Genomic DNA, 15,301 nt, shown 5'->3' with positions numbered 1-15,301 from the left:
GTGGCTTGTGTACTGCAAACACATACCAGCTTCATCACTGTGTCTGTCACGCGACTCTGTTCCCCTTTCGGGCACTGTCTTTACATTTATTTTGAAAGATGAAGCTCGCGATTATGGTAAGGGGCGTTACATTTCCGACGAGTGCTTGCGGTGTTCGGCCAATCACAATGCACTGGGTCAGCTGGCCAATCAGAGCAGACTGCGCTTGTCGGAAGGAGGGACTTTGTAGAAAACGAAGCGTTTGAGAGAGGCGGGGCATAGAGGACCTACAATAATGTACGGTATTTTAAAAATAATGTGTTTTTTGAACATTAAAGCATGTCAGCATATTCTGTTACACCAAATACACAAAATAATGATCTTTAAAAAAGCATTATATGACCCCTTTAATATGATAAATTTAATATGATTTTTTAATTTTTTTTAATTAAATATTTTTTATCATGGCTTTAGGTCATGTTCTACAATCTTACATTTAGTGGATATTGTATGAACTTTAAACTCTGAATCATTAAATTATTATGTATATATATTTGCGAGTGATATTGGAGCTCTTTATTTAGGAAGGATTTTCCAGCCCATCGGTGTTGCCCATGGACCTACTCACGTCCCCAAGTTCCTTTGGTTTGGGTTTCCTCCATCCTCTGCACGCCAGCTATTTGGTCCAGTCGCCAGGAAACATGCACAAGGTTCAGACCAATGAGAGGCTTTTCTCTTTAAGGGAGTGTCTGTGCAAAAAAACAAAAAACAATCTGAACATTTAATGACTGGTGGTTTTTCCGCTCAGTCATGGTTAGTGAGAGCGCCTGGGTGGCCAGACTGGCTTTCATCACGGGAAGGGTGCAGCGTGTAAGGGGGCAACTGTTCCTCACACCTGATTGTTAGTGATACTGGATGAACTCCAGAACTTGGGTGGCATGTTACTATGCGAGATGAAGTTTCCAGTTATATCTCCTGGGATGTGATGCCCTGAGAGCGATGAAATGGGATCATTCAGAGCATCTATGAGTGTTTAGGTTTGAGCGTTGCAGATTGAGGTACATTAAGCCGGTGTTGAAAACCACGCATGGTGCTGCCCAGTGATCACTGTGTGAAAATTTGCCTCATGAAGAGAGAAAGAAAGACATTGGCACACAGCATTTCTTGTTAAGTAGAGAAGAGTGACAGGTCCATAATCTTAGTTTATTGGTAAGCTGGAGGAACAGACAGTGTTTTTATTCTGGGGTGAGCTGAGAAGTAAAAAGACGTAATGTTCCTTCATGTAAACCCTCCTTACTGTGCAAAACCAAGTGATGCTGGACAATGTGCTGATGAATTAAGTCAAAATCTATGTAACAAAAGCAGGATTCATTCTTTTGGCATGAGGGAAAGTTTCATTTTTGTTTTAAAGCTGTGTATTAGCTGTTACGTTGAAGCGTCTGCATAAATGATCCCTGACTGAGATTTACTCTAAGCAAAATCTCACTCTTTGGACTCTTAAAAATGATGCAGTGTAATGTGTGTCATAGATGTAAAGCCATTTAAGTGACGTTTGTCAAAAAAGGAGCTTAAACTTAATCGATACAGAGCGGAAATTCAGTATCCTCATTCCTTTGCGAGGTCAAGTTGTTCATGCCAATGGACTTTAGGCAGCAGACAGAGCAGAGAATGTTTTTACATGTGATCATCCATCCAGCATGTGTTTCAGGCGCCACACAGATTAAATGAAAGAATCTGAAAATGAAGGTCTTTAACTTTTAATCCTTTTACAAAGACCCTTCAGACTGTCTGAGGACGGAATGGCGTCTCAGAGGGAAAAAAAACAAAACAAAGAAACTGATCCACTCCCTCCGAGGAATACAAATTACCGATTGTCCATTACGATCCAGACTTGACTTCAAAAGTCAAATTAAAATAATATCACCTCAATTAGCGTCACATCAGCGTGGAGGGCTTTATAAATAGTGGCAGGTTTTACTGCATGCGGTGCATTTCAGGCAGATTGCATTTGTACAGTAAAATAAGCAAAAACAGTTCATGCCATTTTTAGTGGTTTTATTTTAAATGCATTTCGACTACATGGACATAAAGAATAAATAGTTTCTTTTTAATTTACATGAGCAGTTATTTTCCATTCCCCTTATATATACAGCACACCAAGACTGTAATCTATATTCTCCCATCTGAGGTGTATAAAGATAAAGTATTTTTTCCGAATAATGGAAAAAGCTTGGAATTCCTTCAATAAACGCATTTTGAATGCGAAATGTTCTTCGACATAAATATGTATAAAGTTACATTACAACCAAAGTTACAGTAGACACTGGATATTATAGGCAAATACTGACCTTTCCTTTTTTTAATAAATGATACAGGCACCAATGATACATTACAGTGTCCATGTTAGACATATTACTATAATTATTTACTAAAATGACTATAATACCAAGCAGCTCCACAAAATAATCACATGTTAAGTACACAAAGTTTCGTCAGTATCACTCAGTACTTCTGTATGAAATTACACAGTAACATGAACACCAATGTAAAGTGTAACCTAAAATGGCACCACATATACATCAAATATACATTCCTACACTGGACAGTGCATGTGAGAATGAGCACGGAGCTTATTTCAGTTCGGGCAGGAGCATTTGCACTCTGATATAATGGGGTACTGAACTTGTATCCAGGCACATTTGAACCCACCCTTTCTCTGCAGGCACCTCCATCGCAAAACCATAAAATGGCTGGATTTGGCAGGTTTGCAAACCATCCCTTCTGGGACCGAACAAGACCTTTTATTGTAGCAGCTGCCCACCTTCACATAGCGGGGCCAGAATCGGTTCCCCAGGTCCTGCCATGTGTGCACCACTGGGCAGAAGGCATAGGACCACAGCCACAGCTGAAGCCTTCTTCTGAGCTTCTTACTGGGCTTGTGTTTTTTCCCATGCTGGATCTCAAACTCCATGGCTTTGATTTCTTTGGGCATGGTGCCGGAGGGACGCTTTAAGAGTTCAGACTCGTTCAGGTCGTCCTGTCCTGCGTATTTGTCCTCTGGTGGGCTGATGGAGATGAAGTTCTGGTCGAAGTGACTGCCTAGTATGGCTCTGAGTTCGGTCTCGTTCAGATCCCGCTCCTTAGGGTCCAGTATGGGATCCGGGTCCTCTATGAGTTCCACTAAAGGCAGAGTGTCACTGGGAATGGGACGAAAGAGGTAGTAATGCTGGCACATCCCTTCTTCTATCCTGAATCCGAGGGAGAAAATGAGCACGTATGTAGCCAGAAAATACGGCACGTTATCCATCTTGTCGGCTGATTAATCCTCGCGCTTAAGTGTTCGCTTGAGTTTTTGGCGAGCCGTGAGTACGCAGTCTCCAGCGCGCGCGGTGTCTCTCCACGAGCGATCTCCTTAGAAAGTGTTCATTCAATTCAAACGGCACTATCCTCGATGCCACTTCGCGCGTAAATGTGATCGGACACCCAAGAACCCTGTGCCAGTGTCTACTTTGTGGTCATTCCGCGCGTCTCGTTCCGCTTTTACGCACAGGTTCCCATCAGCAGAAGGGCTCATGACAGCATCAGGCGTTTTAAGCCGGACCCGGTCTCCTTTTTGAGCTCGCGGGCTGCTCGCGTCTGAATCCGGAGTCCTGGTGTCTGAGGATCCGCATGCTTTCTGGTGACGGGCGCCGAACTGAGAATCACCTGGCTCGTCTGATTTATCCTCGCGGGTCGCGATAGAACCCAAAGACCCATTCTCAATTGTGGGTCTGTTGCCAGAGCTCCACGACACCTCCTTCTATTTAGGGAAGGGAGGGGGTGGGATGGATGGGTGAGGTAGAAGGGGGTCCGGAGGGTTGAATATCGTTGGTCGCCCTCTGCCGGTGCGCGCGCACATGAATTACATGTCAAGAGATGAATGACAGCAGAATCTTTAGGATCTGGGAAAACTAGACTGCAAAGTAAAGTGGACAAATGCATTCATTCATTTATTTATTTTGAAGCAACATTTTAATCATCATTTATTTGACATATAATTGTTCTTATATAAAACGTATAAGAACAAGTATTTAGTACACATATAAAACTAAATCTCATATAAAACCTTAAAAAAACGGTCAGTGACAAATAAAGTAAAAAAGAGAGATATTCTAAAAATCCCATTTAAAACACGTGTCCTTATAAATGTAATCTTTGTAGTAAATTTTATACATTTTTGAAACATATTTATACAGTTTGTTTGTTTGTTTTAAACATTTCAGTTAACCATGAAGTAAAATGCATTAAAATACTTTTCCTTGCACCTAGCTGGAACACATGGGAGTGTATACAACTTAAACTTTTGTATTCAAGATTTATGCTTTTGTCACGTCAACAAATATGATTAAAATATTAAAAATAATTTAAAACAAACTGCTTCACTCCTTATTTTTTAAATAAATGCTAATAAAAGATATCAACATTTCCAATTTTCAGCCTTTAAATTAGACTTTTCCACAGTTACACCACCTTGACATTTTTATGACAGATGCATTCAAGTGATTTTGAAATTGATGCAGACCACAAAAGTTTATTAAAAGATTTATTGAAGTGTTCATTATATGTAGGCCTGATAAAAGTGAGCTGTGTGCTGTTCTGTTTAAATCATTCTCAGTTGATATCAGCTTACTCTGAAACACATTCTGAATAAAATCAGTGGGTGCCACTGTTCACATGAAATGGCTTTTTTGGCTTCTCTTCCAATGACAAGGTTGCATTCAGACATCCTATGATTTTCCTGTGCTCCTCTTTAACGTTTAAATTGACCTTAGAGCAATTTTCTGGATTGCTCTTGTATCAGCGAGTGTCCGGCGCCAGTAGAATGTGAGCTCTTATTTAAAAGAAAGGAAGTGGGCAGAAATTATGTTTTTGAGATAAGCTTGCCAACTGACTGTAGTGACGAAGGAATCTGTGGCCCTTGAAAATGGCCTGTCCTCCAGCTAGAATTACAGAACGCAGGACCGGCACAGTCTACCAGTGAATAGAGACATTTCTGAGAGCCAAATAAAGAGCTATGCTGTTTTCCAGAGTCCTCCATATGAGCATAAAACTGATTAATGCATTTGTGATGAACAGACGTCATACTTAGTATTAAATGTCACTCATAATAAGTGTCTTAACCTGTGAACTGCGGCTCAGTTGATGTATGCTGTTATACTTTTGTGGATTCCTTCGCTCTGTCTTGTAATTTGTACGAATGACTGTTTAACTGTGTTACAATGGTTTCCATGGAAGTGTGTGTTTGGACACATAGCAAGGTGGATTAGGTGCCATATTCAAACAGGCTTCTGTCCGTTTTAGCTGTGAATTGAGAACATTGCGACATTCAGGACCTAATCATCAGATCGTCTCCTTGATAGCAATATTCGCCACAGTTTGAGTTTGTTTCCAATGTACACATACATTCTCATTTCTTTCCCTTAACTTACTGCGAGATCCGCGTGTTTCAAATCATCTGGAGGTATATTTGTCCTTTGATTTTCGTGGAATATCTGGGCAAAGGCCAGTTGCGCCTCCATGACCATCAATGTCTGATCTGACTCTGAAGTTCACTTAATCTTAATGACGGATCAGAAGGCCTCCCAGCTCGAGGTCAAAATATTCCTGATTCTTTCATGACCCAGATAGATAAAAATCGGGGGCCGGAGCCGACACTGGAGCGGACTCGGGGGCCGGAGGCGACACTGGAGCGGACTCGGGTGCTGGAGCCGACACTGGAGCCGACACTGGAGCGGACTCGGGGGCTGGAGCCGACACTGGAGCGGACTCGGGGCTGGAGGCAACACTGGAGCAGACTCAGGGGCTGGTGCCGACACTGGAGCGGACTCAGGGGCTGGAGCTGACACTGGAGCGGAATCAGGGGCTGGAGGCGACACTGGAGCGGACTCAGGGGCTGGAGCTGACACTGGAGTGGACTCAAGTGCTGGGGCCGACAGTCCTTTTCTCCGCATTCTCCTCTTTTGAGCAGAGGTGAAGGAGACAGCTGTTGTCAGCTAAGGGCTTGGGAATGAATTGGCCGGCGGGCTTGACAATGGAGTGGCCGGCGGGCTTGAGAGTGCAGCGGGTGGCGGGCTTGACTGCGGAGCAGACGGCGGGCTTGACGCAGAGCGGATTCTGGATCGGGGCCGGACGCTGTACAGACACCGGAGGATACCTTCCCTCCAGCTCAGTCTGGTGGTGTCTGGAAGGTCCACGGGGGCGATGGTAATTGGCCCCGATCCAGAACAATGAATTAAGCGTGGCGTCATCCAACGCCTTCATCATGAAGAGCCCGCAGAATTCCCGGGCGTATTCTACAAAAGGAAGATCTGGAAGGTCCACGGGGGCGATGGTAATTGGCCCCGATCCAGAACAATGAATTAAGCGCCTTCATCATGAAGAGCCCGCAGAATTCCCGGGCGAATTCTACAAAAGGAAGATCTCGGCGAATCTTGCGGCGGTTTCCATTTCGAAACGGGGAATGGAAAACAAAACACTTTCTAAAAATGGAAACAAAAACGAGGAGAAGGGGCACCGCTTACTGTTGGGTCCAGTCTTCTGTCACGGTTATGCTGCTGTGTAGGAACAAGGAGTGTGTAGACAACGGAGAATTTACAAGGAACAGTCTTTATTAACTCCAACAAAGACTCACAGGTAGGAACACACACGCAGAACGGGGAATTGACGTATAAGGCTGGACGCAGGACTCAGGAAAACACAGGGCTTAAATACAGGAACTAAATGAGGGATTTGACAAGAAACACCTGAAATCAATGGACACAATCAAACACCGGAGAAACTGGGTCATGGGGAGCACATGGGGAGCAAAACACAAGACACGGAACACAGGGGCAGTCCAAGGGTGTAACAATTTATAAAAATATTAAACACATCTATAACAAAAACAATAAAAACATGAACATATTATAGAAATAATTACAAAAAATATTCAGAAAATTAATTTTTCTGTTTTCTGTTTTACTGTCATTTTCTTTGTTTTTAAATCTGTATTCAACCTCTGAAAAACATTTCATAATTGTACAATTTGACTGGCCTGTTTGTTTAAATTGTCAACATTGCAAACTAAGTTAAACATCAATTTATAACAAATAAATATTAAACAAACAAACAAACAAAAAATATATATTATACAAATATAATTAATACAATTACTATAAAGTATTATAACTTAAAAATATTTATAACATGTAATTTTCGGCATTTTAAAATCAGTAAGATTAACCACTGTAAGATTAACCTTTCATAATTATACATTTTGATTAGCCTGTTTAATTATTAACATTGCAAACTAAGGCTCATATCAGTTTATAAAAATATTAAACAAACAGCAAAAAGAATAAAAAATATATTATAAAAATATAATTACGTATATATTTAAGTTAAATATTTGTACAATGTAATTTTCTGTATTTTAAAATCTGTATTCAACCACTGTAAGATTAACCTTTCATAATTATATATCATAAATTGGCCTGTTTGTTTAAATTGTTAACATTGCAAATTAAGATTCACATACATTTATATATAAAAAAAATAAACACATCTAAATAAACAGATTTTACAAATATAATTATTATAATACATAATATAAAGTACATTATAACATTTATAATTATTAAAATATAATAAATATATTTATTCTACAGTGAGCCAAATGCTGAAACCAACCATAATTTAATTCAAAAACAACAACAACAACAACAAATCATTAAAAAAAAATACTCTAATTGGCCTGAAATGAAAGAAATACAAACAACATATCATAAAATATTTACACTGGAATGTTTATTTTTTATGACTTAAATACATCTGTCACAACGTCATTTTCAAGTTGCATCACAAAAAGCAAACAAGTTACATCAGAAACTTCTATGACATGGGACAAACCATCAGAAATACAATACTGAAATATATTATTTGGATCAATAAATGCATAATGCAAAAATATACAGATATTATGCTTTTTAATTGTTTTGGCTTGCATTGTGCACAGTATAAAGGTATCAAGACAAACATACTATATAATTTAACAATAAAACCCTATCTGGAATGCCAGTTGCAAAGAGTTCAATGATTTAACTGGAACAGGTAAGGTGGAATATAATAAATAATGCCTCATGTCTGTGGGCTTGTGTTGAATGCATACTAAACACACCGGTGTGTCAGAACAGTGCATTGTACCAACAGGATCTGGAGCACCAGCTGACATCACTGTACATTAACTGGAAGATGTAACTTTTTTTTTATTTTTTATTTTACAATCCTTCACATTAGAAACTCCAGTTGCAACATATACAGTATATATATTTTGGAAATCAATTAATATTTTGTGCAAATACAATTTTTCTTTCCTTCTTTTTTTTTGTAAAAAACACTACAAACAGTAATAAATTGTTAAAACATTGCAACAGACAAATTCACAATGTTGCTTGCGAAAGCTGCCCTTTTCATTTGGGGGAAAAAATTATTTCACTTAATTACAGGGCGTACATATGGATTATGTGAATAAATATATACTTTATTCACAATCATAATAATCATTGCAAAAATAAATGTGGTATAGTTTTACAGAATTAATGATGCATTACTAAACAAACTACCTTTTTGGTTATGTCTTTAGACCATAACTGGCATTTCATTTCAAATATCTATGGCTTTATTGACAAAATGAGGGCTGTGTTATTGGTAATTATGCAAAAAGAATAATCCACTTCCAAATCACTGAAATATTTATGAATGTGTGTTTATATAAGTGGCACAAATTTGCGGTATAAGCAAACAAGGGTCCTTCCTGTGCAAAAGGTCAAAAGTGGTCAGATTCAAAATAACCAAGCTACCAATCTCTTATTACAGTAAATGTTGTGGGATGCAAATATACTGTATATATTAAAAGTGCCGTTTTTATCATTCCTTCAACCTGTAAAACATAAGTGGTTTTCTTTTCCTTTCATAACAGTGGGTTAACCAGCATAAATAGGAACAGAAACAAACAAATTACCACGAATCTTCAAATGTGAACAATCACACGCCACAAACCACCATCATATGGTAAACATCGCACAACTCAAGGTATTTTTCAATGAAACACATTCTGTGGAACAAATGTCACACACTCTTCCCTTAGAACTACTTACCAGCTTTTTAATTTGAAAGGGGCTCATGTTTGGTAACATAGTTTGTAGTGATGGGATCATCTTTCATTCGTCCAGGGTTTCTGAACACTGAAACTCAAATCTATTAGAAACAGATGTAATGTGAAGTGGATGATGCCACTTCATACATCAATAGTAAGAGCAAACAATTCGGGATGCCACACAGTGGTAAACATGGCCTTGTCCCAACTTTTTTGAGATGTGTTGATGCCATGAAATTTAAAATCAACTTATTTTTCCCTTAAAATGATACATTTTCTCAGTTTAAACATTTGATGTCATCTATGTTGTATTCTGAATAAAATATTGAAATTTGAAACTTCCACATCATTGCATTCTGTTTTTATTCACAATTTGTACAGTGTCCCAACTTTTTTGGAATCGGGTTTGTGTATATATAGTATGTTGTTGCATTGCTACAAAATACAATAATATATCTAAATGAGACCCTGCCTGTGAAAACCCAGCTAAAGTAATTTTTTTTGTGATTTACTGTTTCTACATAAAATCATCCAACAAGATGTAGAACATTCTGTGAAAATATAACATTTGTATCTTTATTATTGACTGAGAAGGCCATGTCAAAGATTGAAATTATAGTGAAATTAATGGTTAAATTAATAAAATTTGTATGCTTGTTATCATAATTACATGCTATCTATCTATCTACCTACCTACCTATCATCTATCTATCTATCTACCTACCTACCTATCTACCTACCTACCTTCCTACCTATCTACCTATCTATCTATCTATCTACCTATCATCTATCTATCTATCTATATTTACTTTTAATCAATGGATTAAAATATTTCAATAAATATACACACTTATTACCTTATATAAAAATGTAATTAATTTAGTTTTACTTCTAATCAGTGGATTAGAATGTTTCTGTTTAGAATGCTTTAGAATGTCACAAAGGTTATTGAGGACTTCAGTCATAAATTGGTTTAAATACTATTGTAGCTTCTAATCAAAAAGCTGTAATATTTAGAGCTGATTTGGGTTTTGTTGACTTCAAAGTCTTTTAGTCTGAAGAAGTTTTTCATCCCCTATGGTGATAATTAATGGGAAAAATACATTCAGAACAAAGGCAGCTGAAAAAGTGGGCGCTCACTGTTGGGCTCTATTGGCTGAGGCGATTTCAAGTTCTGAGGAAAAGCAGTGCTTTGTTTCACGTTGCATTGATAATCAACATTGTAACAGTCAGAGCCATGATTTATGAGTCCCGCAGAGTTGACCAGCAACTTCATCCTCTGCAGAGAGGATGCAAGAATTGATTAGGCTAAGTGTTCACTCATTACAACTGTGAGCTGTAGTAAAGTGTGCAGTTGGAGAGGAAAGGGGCGTTTTGGAGCTTAGAATCAATTTTAGTACTGATAAAACCCCATGTCTACATAATGGAATGCTTATATCATCCTAGAGAGTGCTGCTGAGGATCTCCGACACTTGTTCATTCGTTTGCTCATCCGAATCCATATCCTGAGCTTCTGCTGTAGTGCTGTATCCCGATCCGGCCTCTCTGGCTGTAGCTCCTCTCGATCCCGTCTCCTCCTCCTCCCAATGTGGGACATCTCTGCAGGGTGAAGTCTTGCTGCATGACTCCACAAAGATCCTGCGAACATTGGGCTTAGACTCCCTGTAGGGCGCCCTGTACTCATCCAAACTGTAGGAGGTAGTGGGAGAGTGCGGTAGGGAGAGTGGCGACTCCAGCGGCAAGTCGATATCGCTCTGTCTGGTGTAGATGCCTTCGGATAGTGAAGGAGTGGGACTCTCGCTCTGTACACGCAGCCAGCGGTGCGGCCCGCCAATATAACTCCTCTGGGGATGGCTTTTGGACAGCAGCTTACGTTTCGTTGGTGGATCGGCCAGGAACTTGCAGCGGGATGGCTTGTCTGTGGTCTTCACAGAATAAGAGGACAGCGATAGGTCCTCCATGTCCTTGGTGCATGCTTCGGTTTCCAGGATGGACTTGGAGCAAGCGCTATATTTGAGATCGTGCATCTGAAGAACATCAGGAGCGCTGCCGCTGAGGACGTGCACAGCCTGATGGGAGAGATCCTGGGCTGAGGAGTAAACTAAGTCCAGGTCACGAGGGCTCAAAGCGTCACTGGAGTCGTAGTCACTGTCTGTGGGGAGAAAGACCTCAGAACAGCCCTCTTCATCTGAACCCGGTTGGGAATCTGCAACAGATGGGGATTGAAATAATAAGTCCATTGGAAATAAGCAAAGTGTATTTAGAATTAGACATGCTTCCTTAAAAATAAATTTTTATAATAAAATGATAGTTTTGCCTCTAAAATCTGATTGGATGAACCATGTCCAGAGTCCATTGTGAAACAGCCAATATACATCACTGTTCAAAAGTTTGCGGTCGGTTTGTTTTAAAGTATTTTGCGATCATCAAGGCTACATTTATTTGATCAAAAATACAGTTAAAACAGTAATATTGTGAATTATTATTTCAATTGAAATAACTCTTTTGCTGAATTTTCAGTAGTCATTACTCAAGTCTTCAGTGTCATATGCTAAAGGAACATTTCTTATTATTATCAGTGCTGAAAATAGTTTTGTTATTAATATTTTTGTAGAAACTGTGATACATGTTTTCCAAAGAACAGAATGAATTTGAAACAGTTTACTGTCACTTCACATCAATTTAATGCATCCTTGTTGAATTAAAGTATTAATTTCTTTAAATAGATAGATAGATAGATAGATAGATAGATAGATAGATAGATAGATATAGATAGATAGATAGATAGATTACTTAACTGACCTGAACTTTTGAACAGTAGTGTATATTTATAATATAGAAAATAAAACTGCTGTGAAATCACACATACTGTCAAGCATTATATAAATGTAATAATGTTTTGTTAAATGCATTAAAAGATACTATAAAGTATCTATGGTGTATAGTGAAGAATCATGCATAGGTTCTTTCTGAAAGATCAATGAAAACAGATTTAATTTACTTTATTTTTTACTTCAATTTACAGTATTTAAATTTTAATGCCGCAGGTTGGTTGAACACACATCCTCACACATAATGCAATAATTATAATCCTGGGAAAATTGGCATATAAAAGTTAGAAAATAAAAGTAAAAACAACCAGCAGACAGGCAATATGCATCTTTATTGTACACATTTGACCACATAAGTAATACTATTTAAATTGTCTTAACATCTGTTTTTAATTAATGTTTTTAATTTTCTTAATACATTCAAAATAAATGTAAAGGCGTATTTTATCAGCACTGCATGGTTTTTATTTTTTAAGAATGCACTGAGACACTGGTAAGACTCGGAATCATTAAATCATCAATATTTGGCCTTAAATTTGTCGCCACTTTGTGTTTAAAAAAATAAAATAAGCAGTTTGTGACTTCAAGATTTGTGCAATGCCTTAGACAAATGCAAATCTATCAAATCAAGACATGGTGCAATTGGGTCTTATTAGAACAGACAGTAATGATGACCGAGGTCTGTGAATTATCATAATTTGCCAATCCTTAGTGATATAGATTGAAACCTAAAGAAGCCCAAATTTCCAAGCATCACAGGGCACCAGAACATTACTGAAGTGAGTGTAATCTGTCTTTCATCTATTTCTTGAAAACTAGTGTCTTTTGTTATATTTTTGTTACCACAATTTTATAAACTCTCTACTTTTTGTACACCCTGTAATGCTCTGGCATCTCAAAGCTTTAATTCTGAATGTTTTATCATAACAATAAGTGTGTTGAATTATAATGAAGCCGATGCACTTATTTTTTTCCTGCAGAAACTTTCTTTTGTGCTGTCAACAAATGCCACGTTCTCACTACTGCAAATATAATACAAATTTGAATGCAACACACACATATTTTTATGCCTGGATGAAAGGCAGCTATTGAAAAACAGCATTTACCGATTGTGGACTTTCGTCTCCTCATTTCTGGAGAGGGCGAGGGAGTGGGCACGTAGTCTGTGTTAGAGGACATGGAGTCATTTTTCTGGACAGGAGGCTCCACGCTGACATCTACTAACCAGGTGATAGGCACCCAACCGAGAGGCTGCTTATAGCGGGCGTGCTGCAGGGCATTGGTGATCCAGCGGACGTCTCGCCACATCTCGTCCGATTGCTTCAAACACACAATGGAAAAAAACAGTGAGGCTGTGTGCAGTTATTTCATTGGAAATGCTGAAAATAAGGTTAGCTTGAAAACTAAAGGGTGCTATTTAAATGTTGATTCGATATAAATGCAAATCGCAGCTTTCAGTGTGAGAAACGCAGTATTTCCCCCACACAAACGTCACAAGCGTTTCCCCCACAAACATCACAAAGCTTTTCAAACCATTAAAGCGCATCACACAAAAGCTTCAAAAGGAGGCCACAGAAAACTTGCAGTGAAGTCTGAAGGGGCATGACCGTGACTAATATCATAATTTATTTTGTGTCATCTTCCTCTGTTCACCAATCACAGCACGTCAGAGCTGAATTGTACATATTGCTGCTGTTTAGTGTGCAGAAGCGAAATGAGAAGTAAAATGTGTTTTCAATCAGAGCTGTTAACCTCCATGCAGTGAATCTTCACAACTACCACTTTCATATTTTCCATCCTTGGGACATACTATAGCAATTGTATTTACAAGGAGCTTAGTTCAAATTGAAAGGAAAAAGGCTGTACAAAAATGAAGCAGGGTAGACGAAGAAAAAAAACGCTCTGCAATCTGAGCTCTTTCTAGCAAATGCCATGTGAGATCCAGCTTATGGGAATGAGCCTTGACACCACAGGATGACTCCTTTGGAAAATATGCCGCGCTTCTAACGACAAAGAGGGGACTCCAGTATGACAAGGGCAATAATATGAGTTTCTTTAAGTTGCGAAATAGACTACTTCAACTAATAAATGTTTGGCTGATGCTGCTGGCTGGGAAATATTGCAACAAATTAGGGGAAAATAAGAATAAATAGGCAGTGTGGCTTATATATCATACCCAGTGCTCTAATATAGCAACTCTCAACCCAAAAATGAATCACAGGTCTGTTCTGATATGAACAATAATAGGAAAAATAATGTTTAATGGAAATAATAAAATGGAACTGACCTGCTATTTAGGATAGCAAAATGAATATTCCTGACCATTATTAAAGGAATGAGAAAATGTTTTCCTTTTTATGTGCGTCAAAGGCTGTGGAATCAAACTCAGCGGTATTTTGATGCAAAACATTTGGAGAAAAATATTAAAATATTAGAGATCCAACATTCAGAGGCTGCTTGTCAGCCAAGGTCCATTCCAACCGGGCATGGACTGCATGGAGAAATAATGTTAAATGGAAATAATAAAATGCATCTGACCATGTAATCATGCATATTTAGGACGGCAAAATGACCGTTAAAAGGGATGAGAAAAGGTTTCCCATTTTTATATGCATCAAAGGCTGTGAAATCAAACTCAACACTATTATGACACAAAATATTTGGCAAAAAATATAAGACCGATGCAACACGGACAGGCTGCTTGACAGTCCTTTATCCTCAAGCTATAAAAAAAACAACACAAAGTAGAAGAAAACGTGACTTGTATTACATTAAATTAAATAGGTTCAGTTCCAAGGAGAATAATAATTGGTTTGTGTCAACCATAATTTGTTTTGTGTAGTGAGTTATTGGCTGTCAAAGAAAACAACAATTCAAGAGATATTTCGAAACTAACAGTCAATCTTCCCTCTCAGCCTGTCATGTTAACAATTTTAGTGTTAGATTTAAGGACATTTTTGTCTGTATGATACACAATTTTGGTATCTTGTTAGTTCACCACTTTATGTCCATTGTAAAATCTGGGCCCTGAACTAATACCACTTGAGAACTTCTATAGCCAAAAAGTTGTGCTGTGCAAAAAAACCCTCTGTGAGTAATATCAGATTAACTAGCTTATTTCACTCGCATTATAGCAGCAAACTTGTAAATCTGCCACCTTAAAGCCAAAAAGTTACTACTAAGTAAATCTGAGTGTCATGGAAGCTCCACCTCAATGACACATCTCGCCACATGCATCTGAAACGTGCATTTTGCGGTCTGCCGCTAGCTCTTTAACAGGACCTCACGGCGACACAAACCTGCCCTCTCGCACGAGAGA

At 38.4% G+C, this 15,301-nt stretch overlaps 2 protein-coding genes across 2 annotated transcripts in view; both read right to left on the bottom strand.

Moving 5' to 3' along the window:
• Positions 1-2,614: 2,614 nt before the first annotated feature.
• LOC107581671 (noggin-3-like) lies at positions 2,615-3,726 on the bottom strand. The gene has a single exon (XM_016267289.1). The coding sequence runs from the start codon at positions 3,284-3,286 to the stop codon at positions 2,615-2,617; it is 672 nt and encodes a 223-aa protein (XP_016122775.1). The 5' UTR covers positions 3,287-3,726.
• Positions 3,727-10,183: 6,457 nt separating this feature from the next.
• The window catches only part of ankfn1a (ankyrin repeat and fibronectin type III domain containing 1a), a 116,386-nt gene continuing 111,268 nt past the window's right edge, over positions 10,184-15,301 (bottom strand). Inside the window, exons 24-25 of the mRNA XM_016267261.1 lie at positions 13,089-13,302; positions 10,184-11,357 (exon numbers count right to left, since the gene is read on the bottom strand). Coding sequence (XP_016122747.1) covers positions 10,594-11,357; positions 13,089-13,302 — 978 coding nt within the window. The 3' untranslated portion in view covers positions 10,184-10,593. The remainder of the gene's footprint in view (positions 11,358-13,088; positions 13,303-15,301) is intronic.

This window comes from Sinocyclocheilus grahami, unplaced genomic scaffold, assembly GCF_001515645.1.
Source record: "Sinocyclocheilus grahami isolate Dianchi unplaced genomic scaffold, SAMN03320097.WGS_v1.1 scaffold36.1, whole genome shotgun sequence".
Taxonomy (NCBI): domain Eukaryota; kingdom Metazoa; phylum Chordata; class Actinopteri; order Cypriniformes; family Cyprinidae; genus Sinocyclocheilus; species Sinocyclocheilus grahami.
The sequence above is the reverse complement of the archived record's forward strand: the minus strand, read 5'-3'. Positions and strand labels throughout refer to the sequence as shown.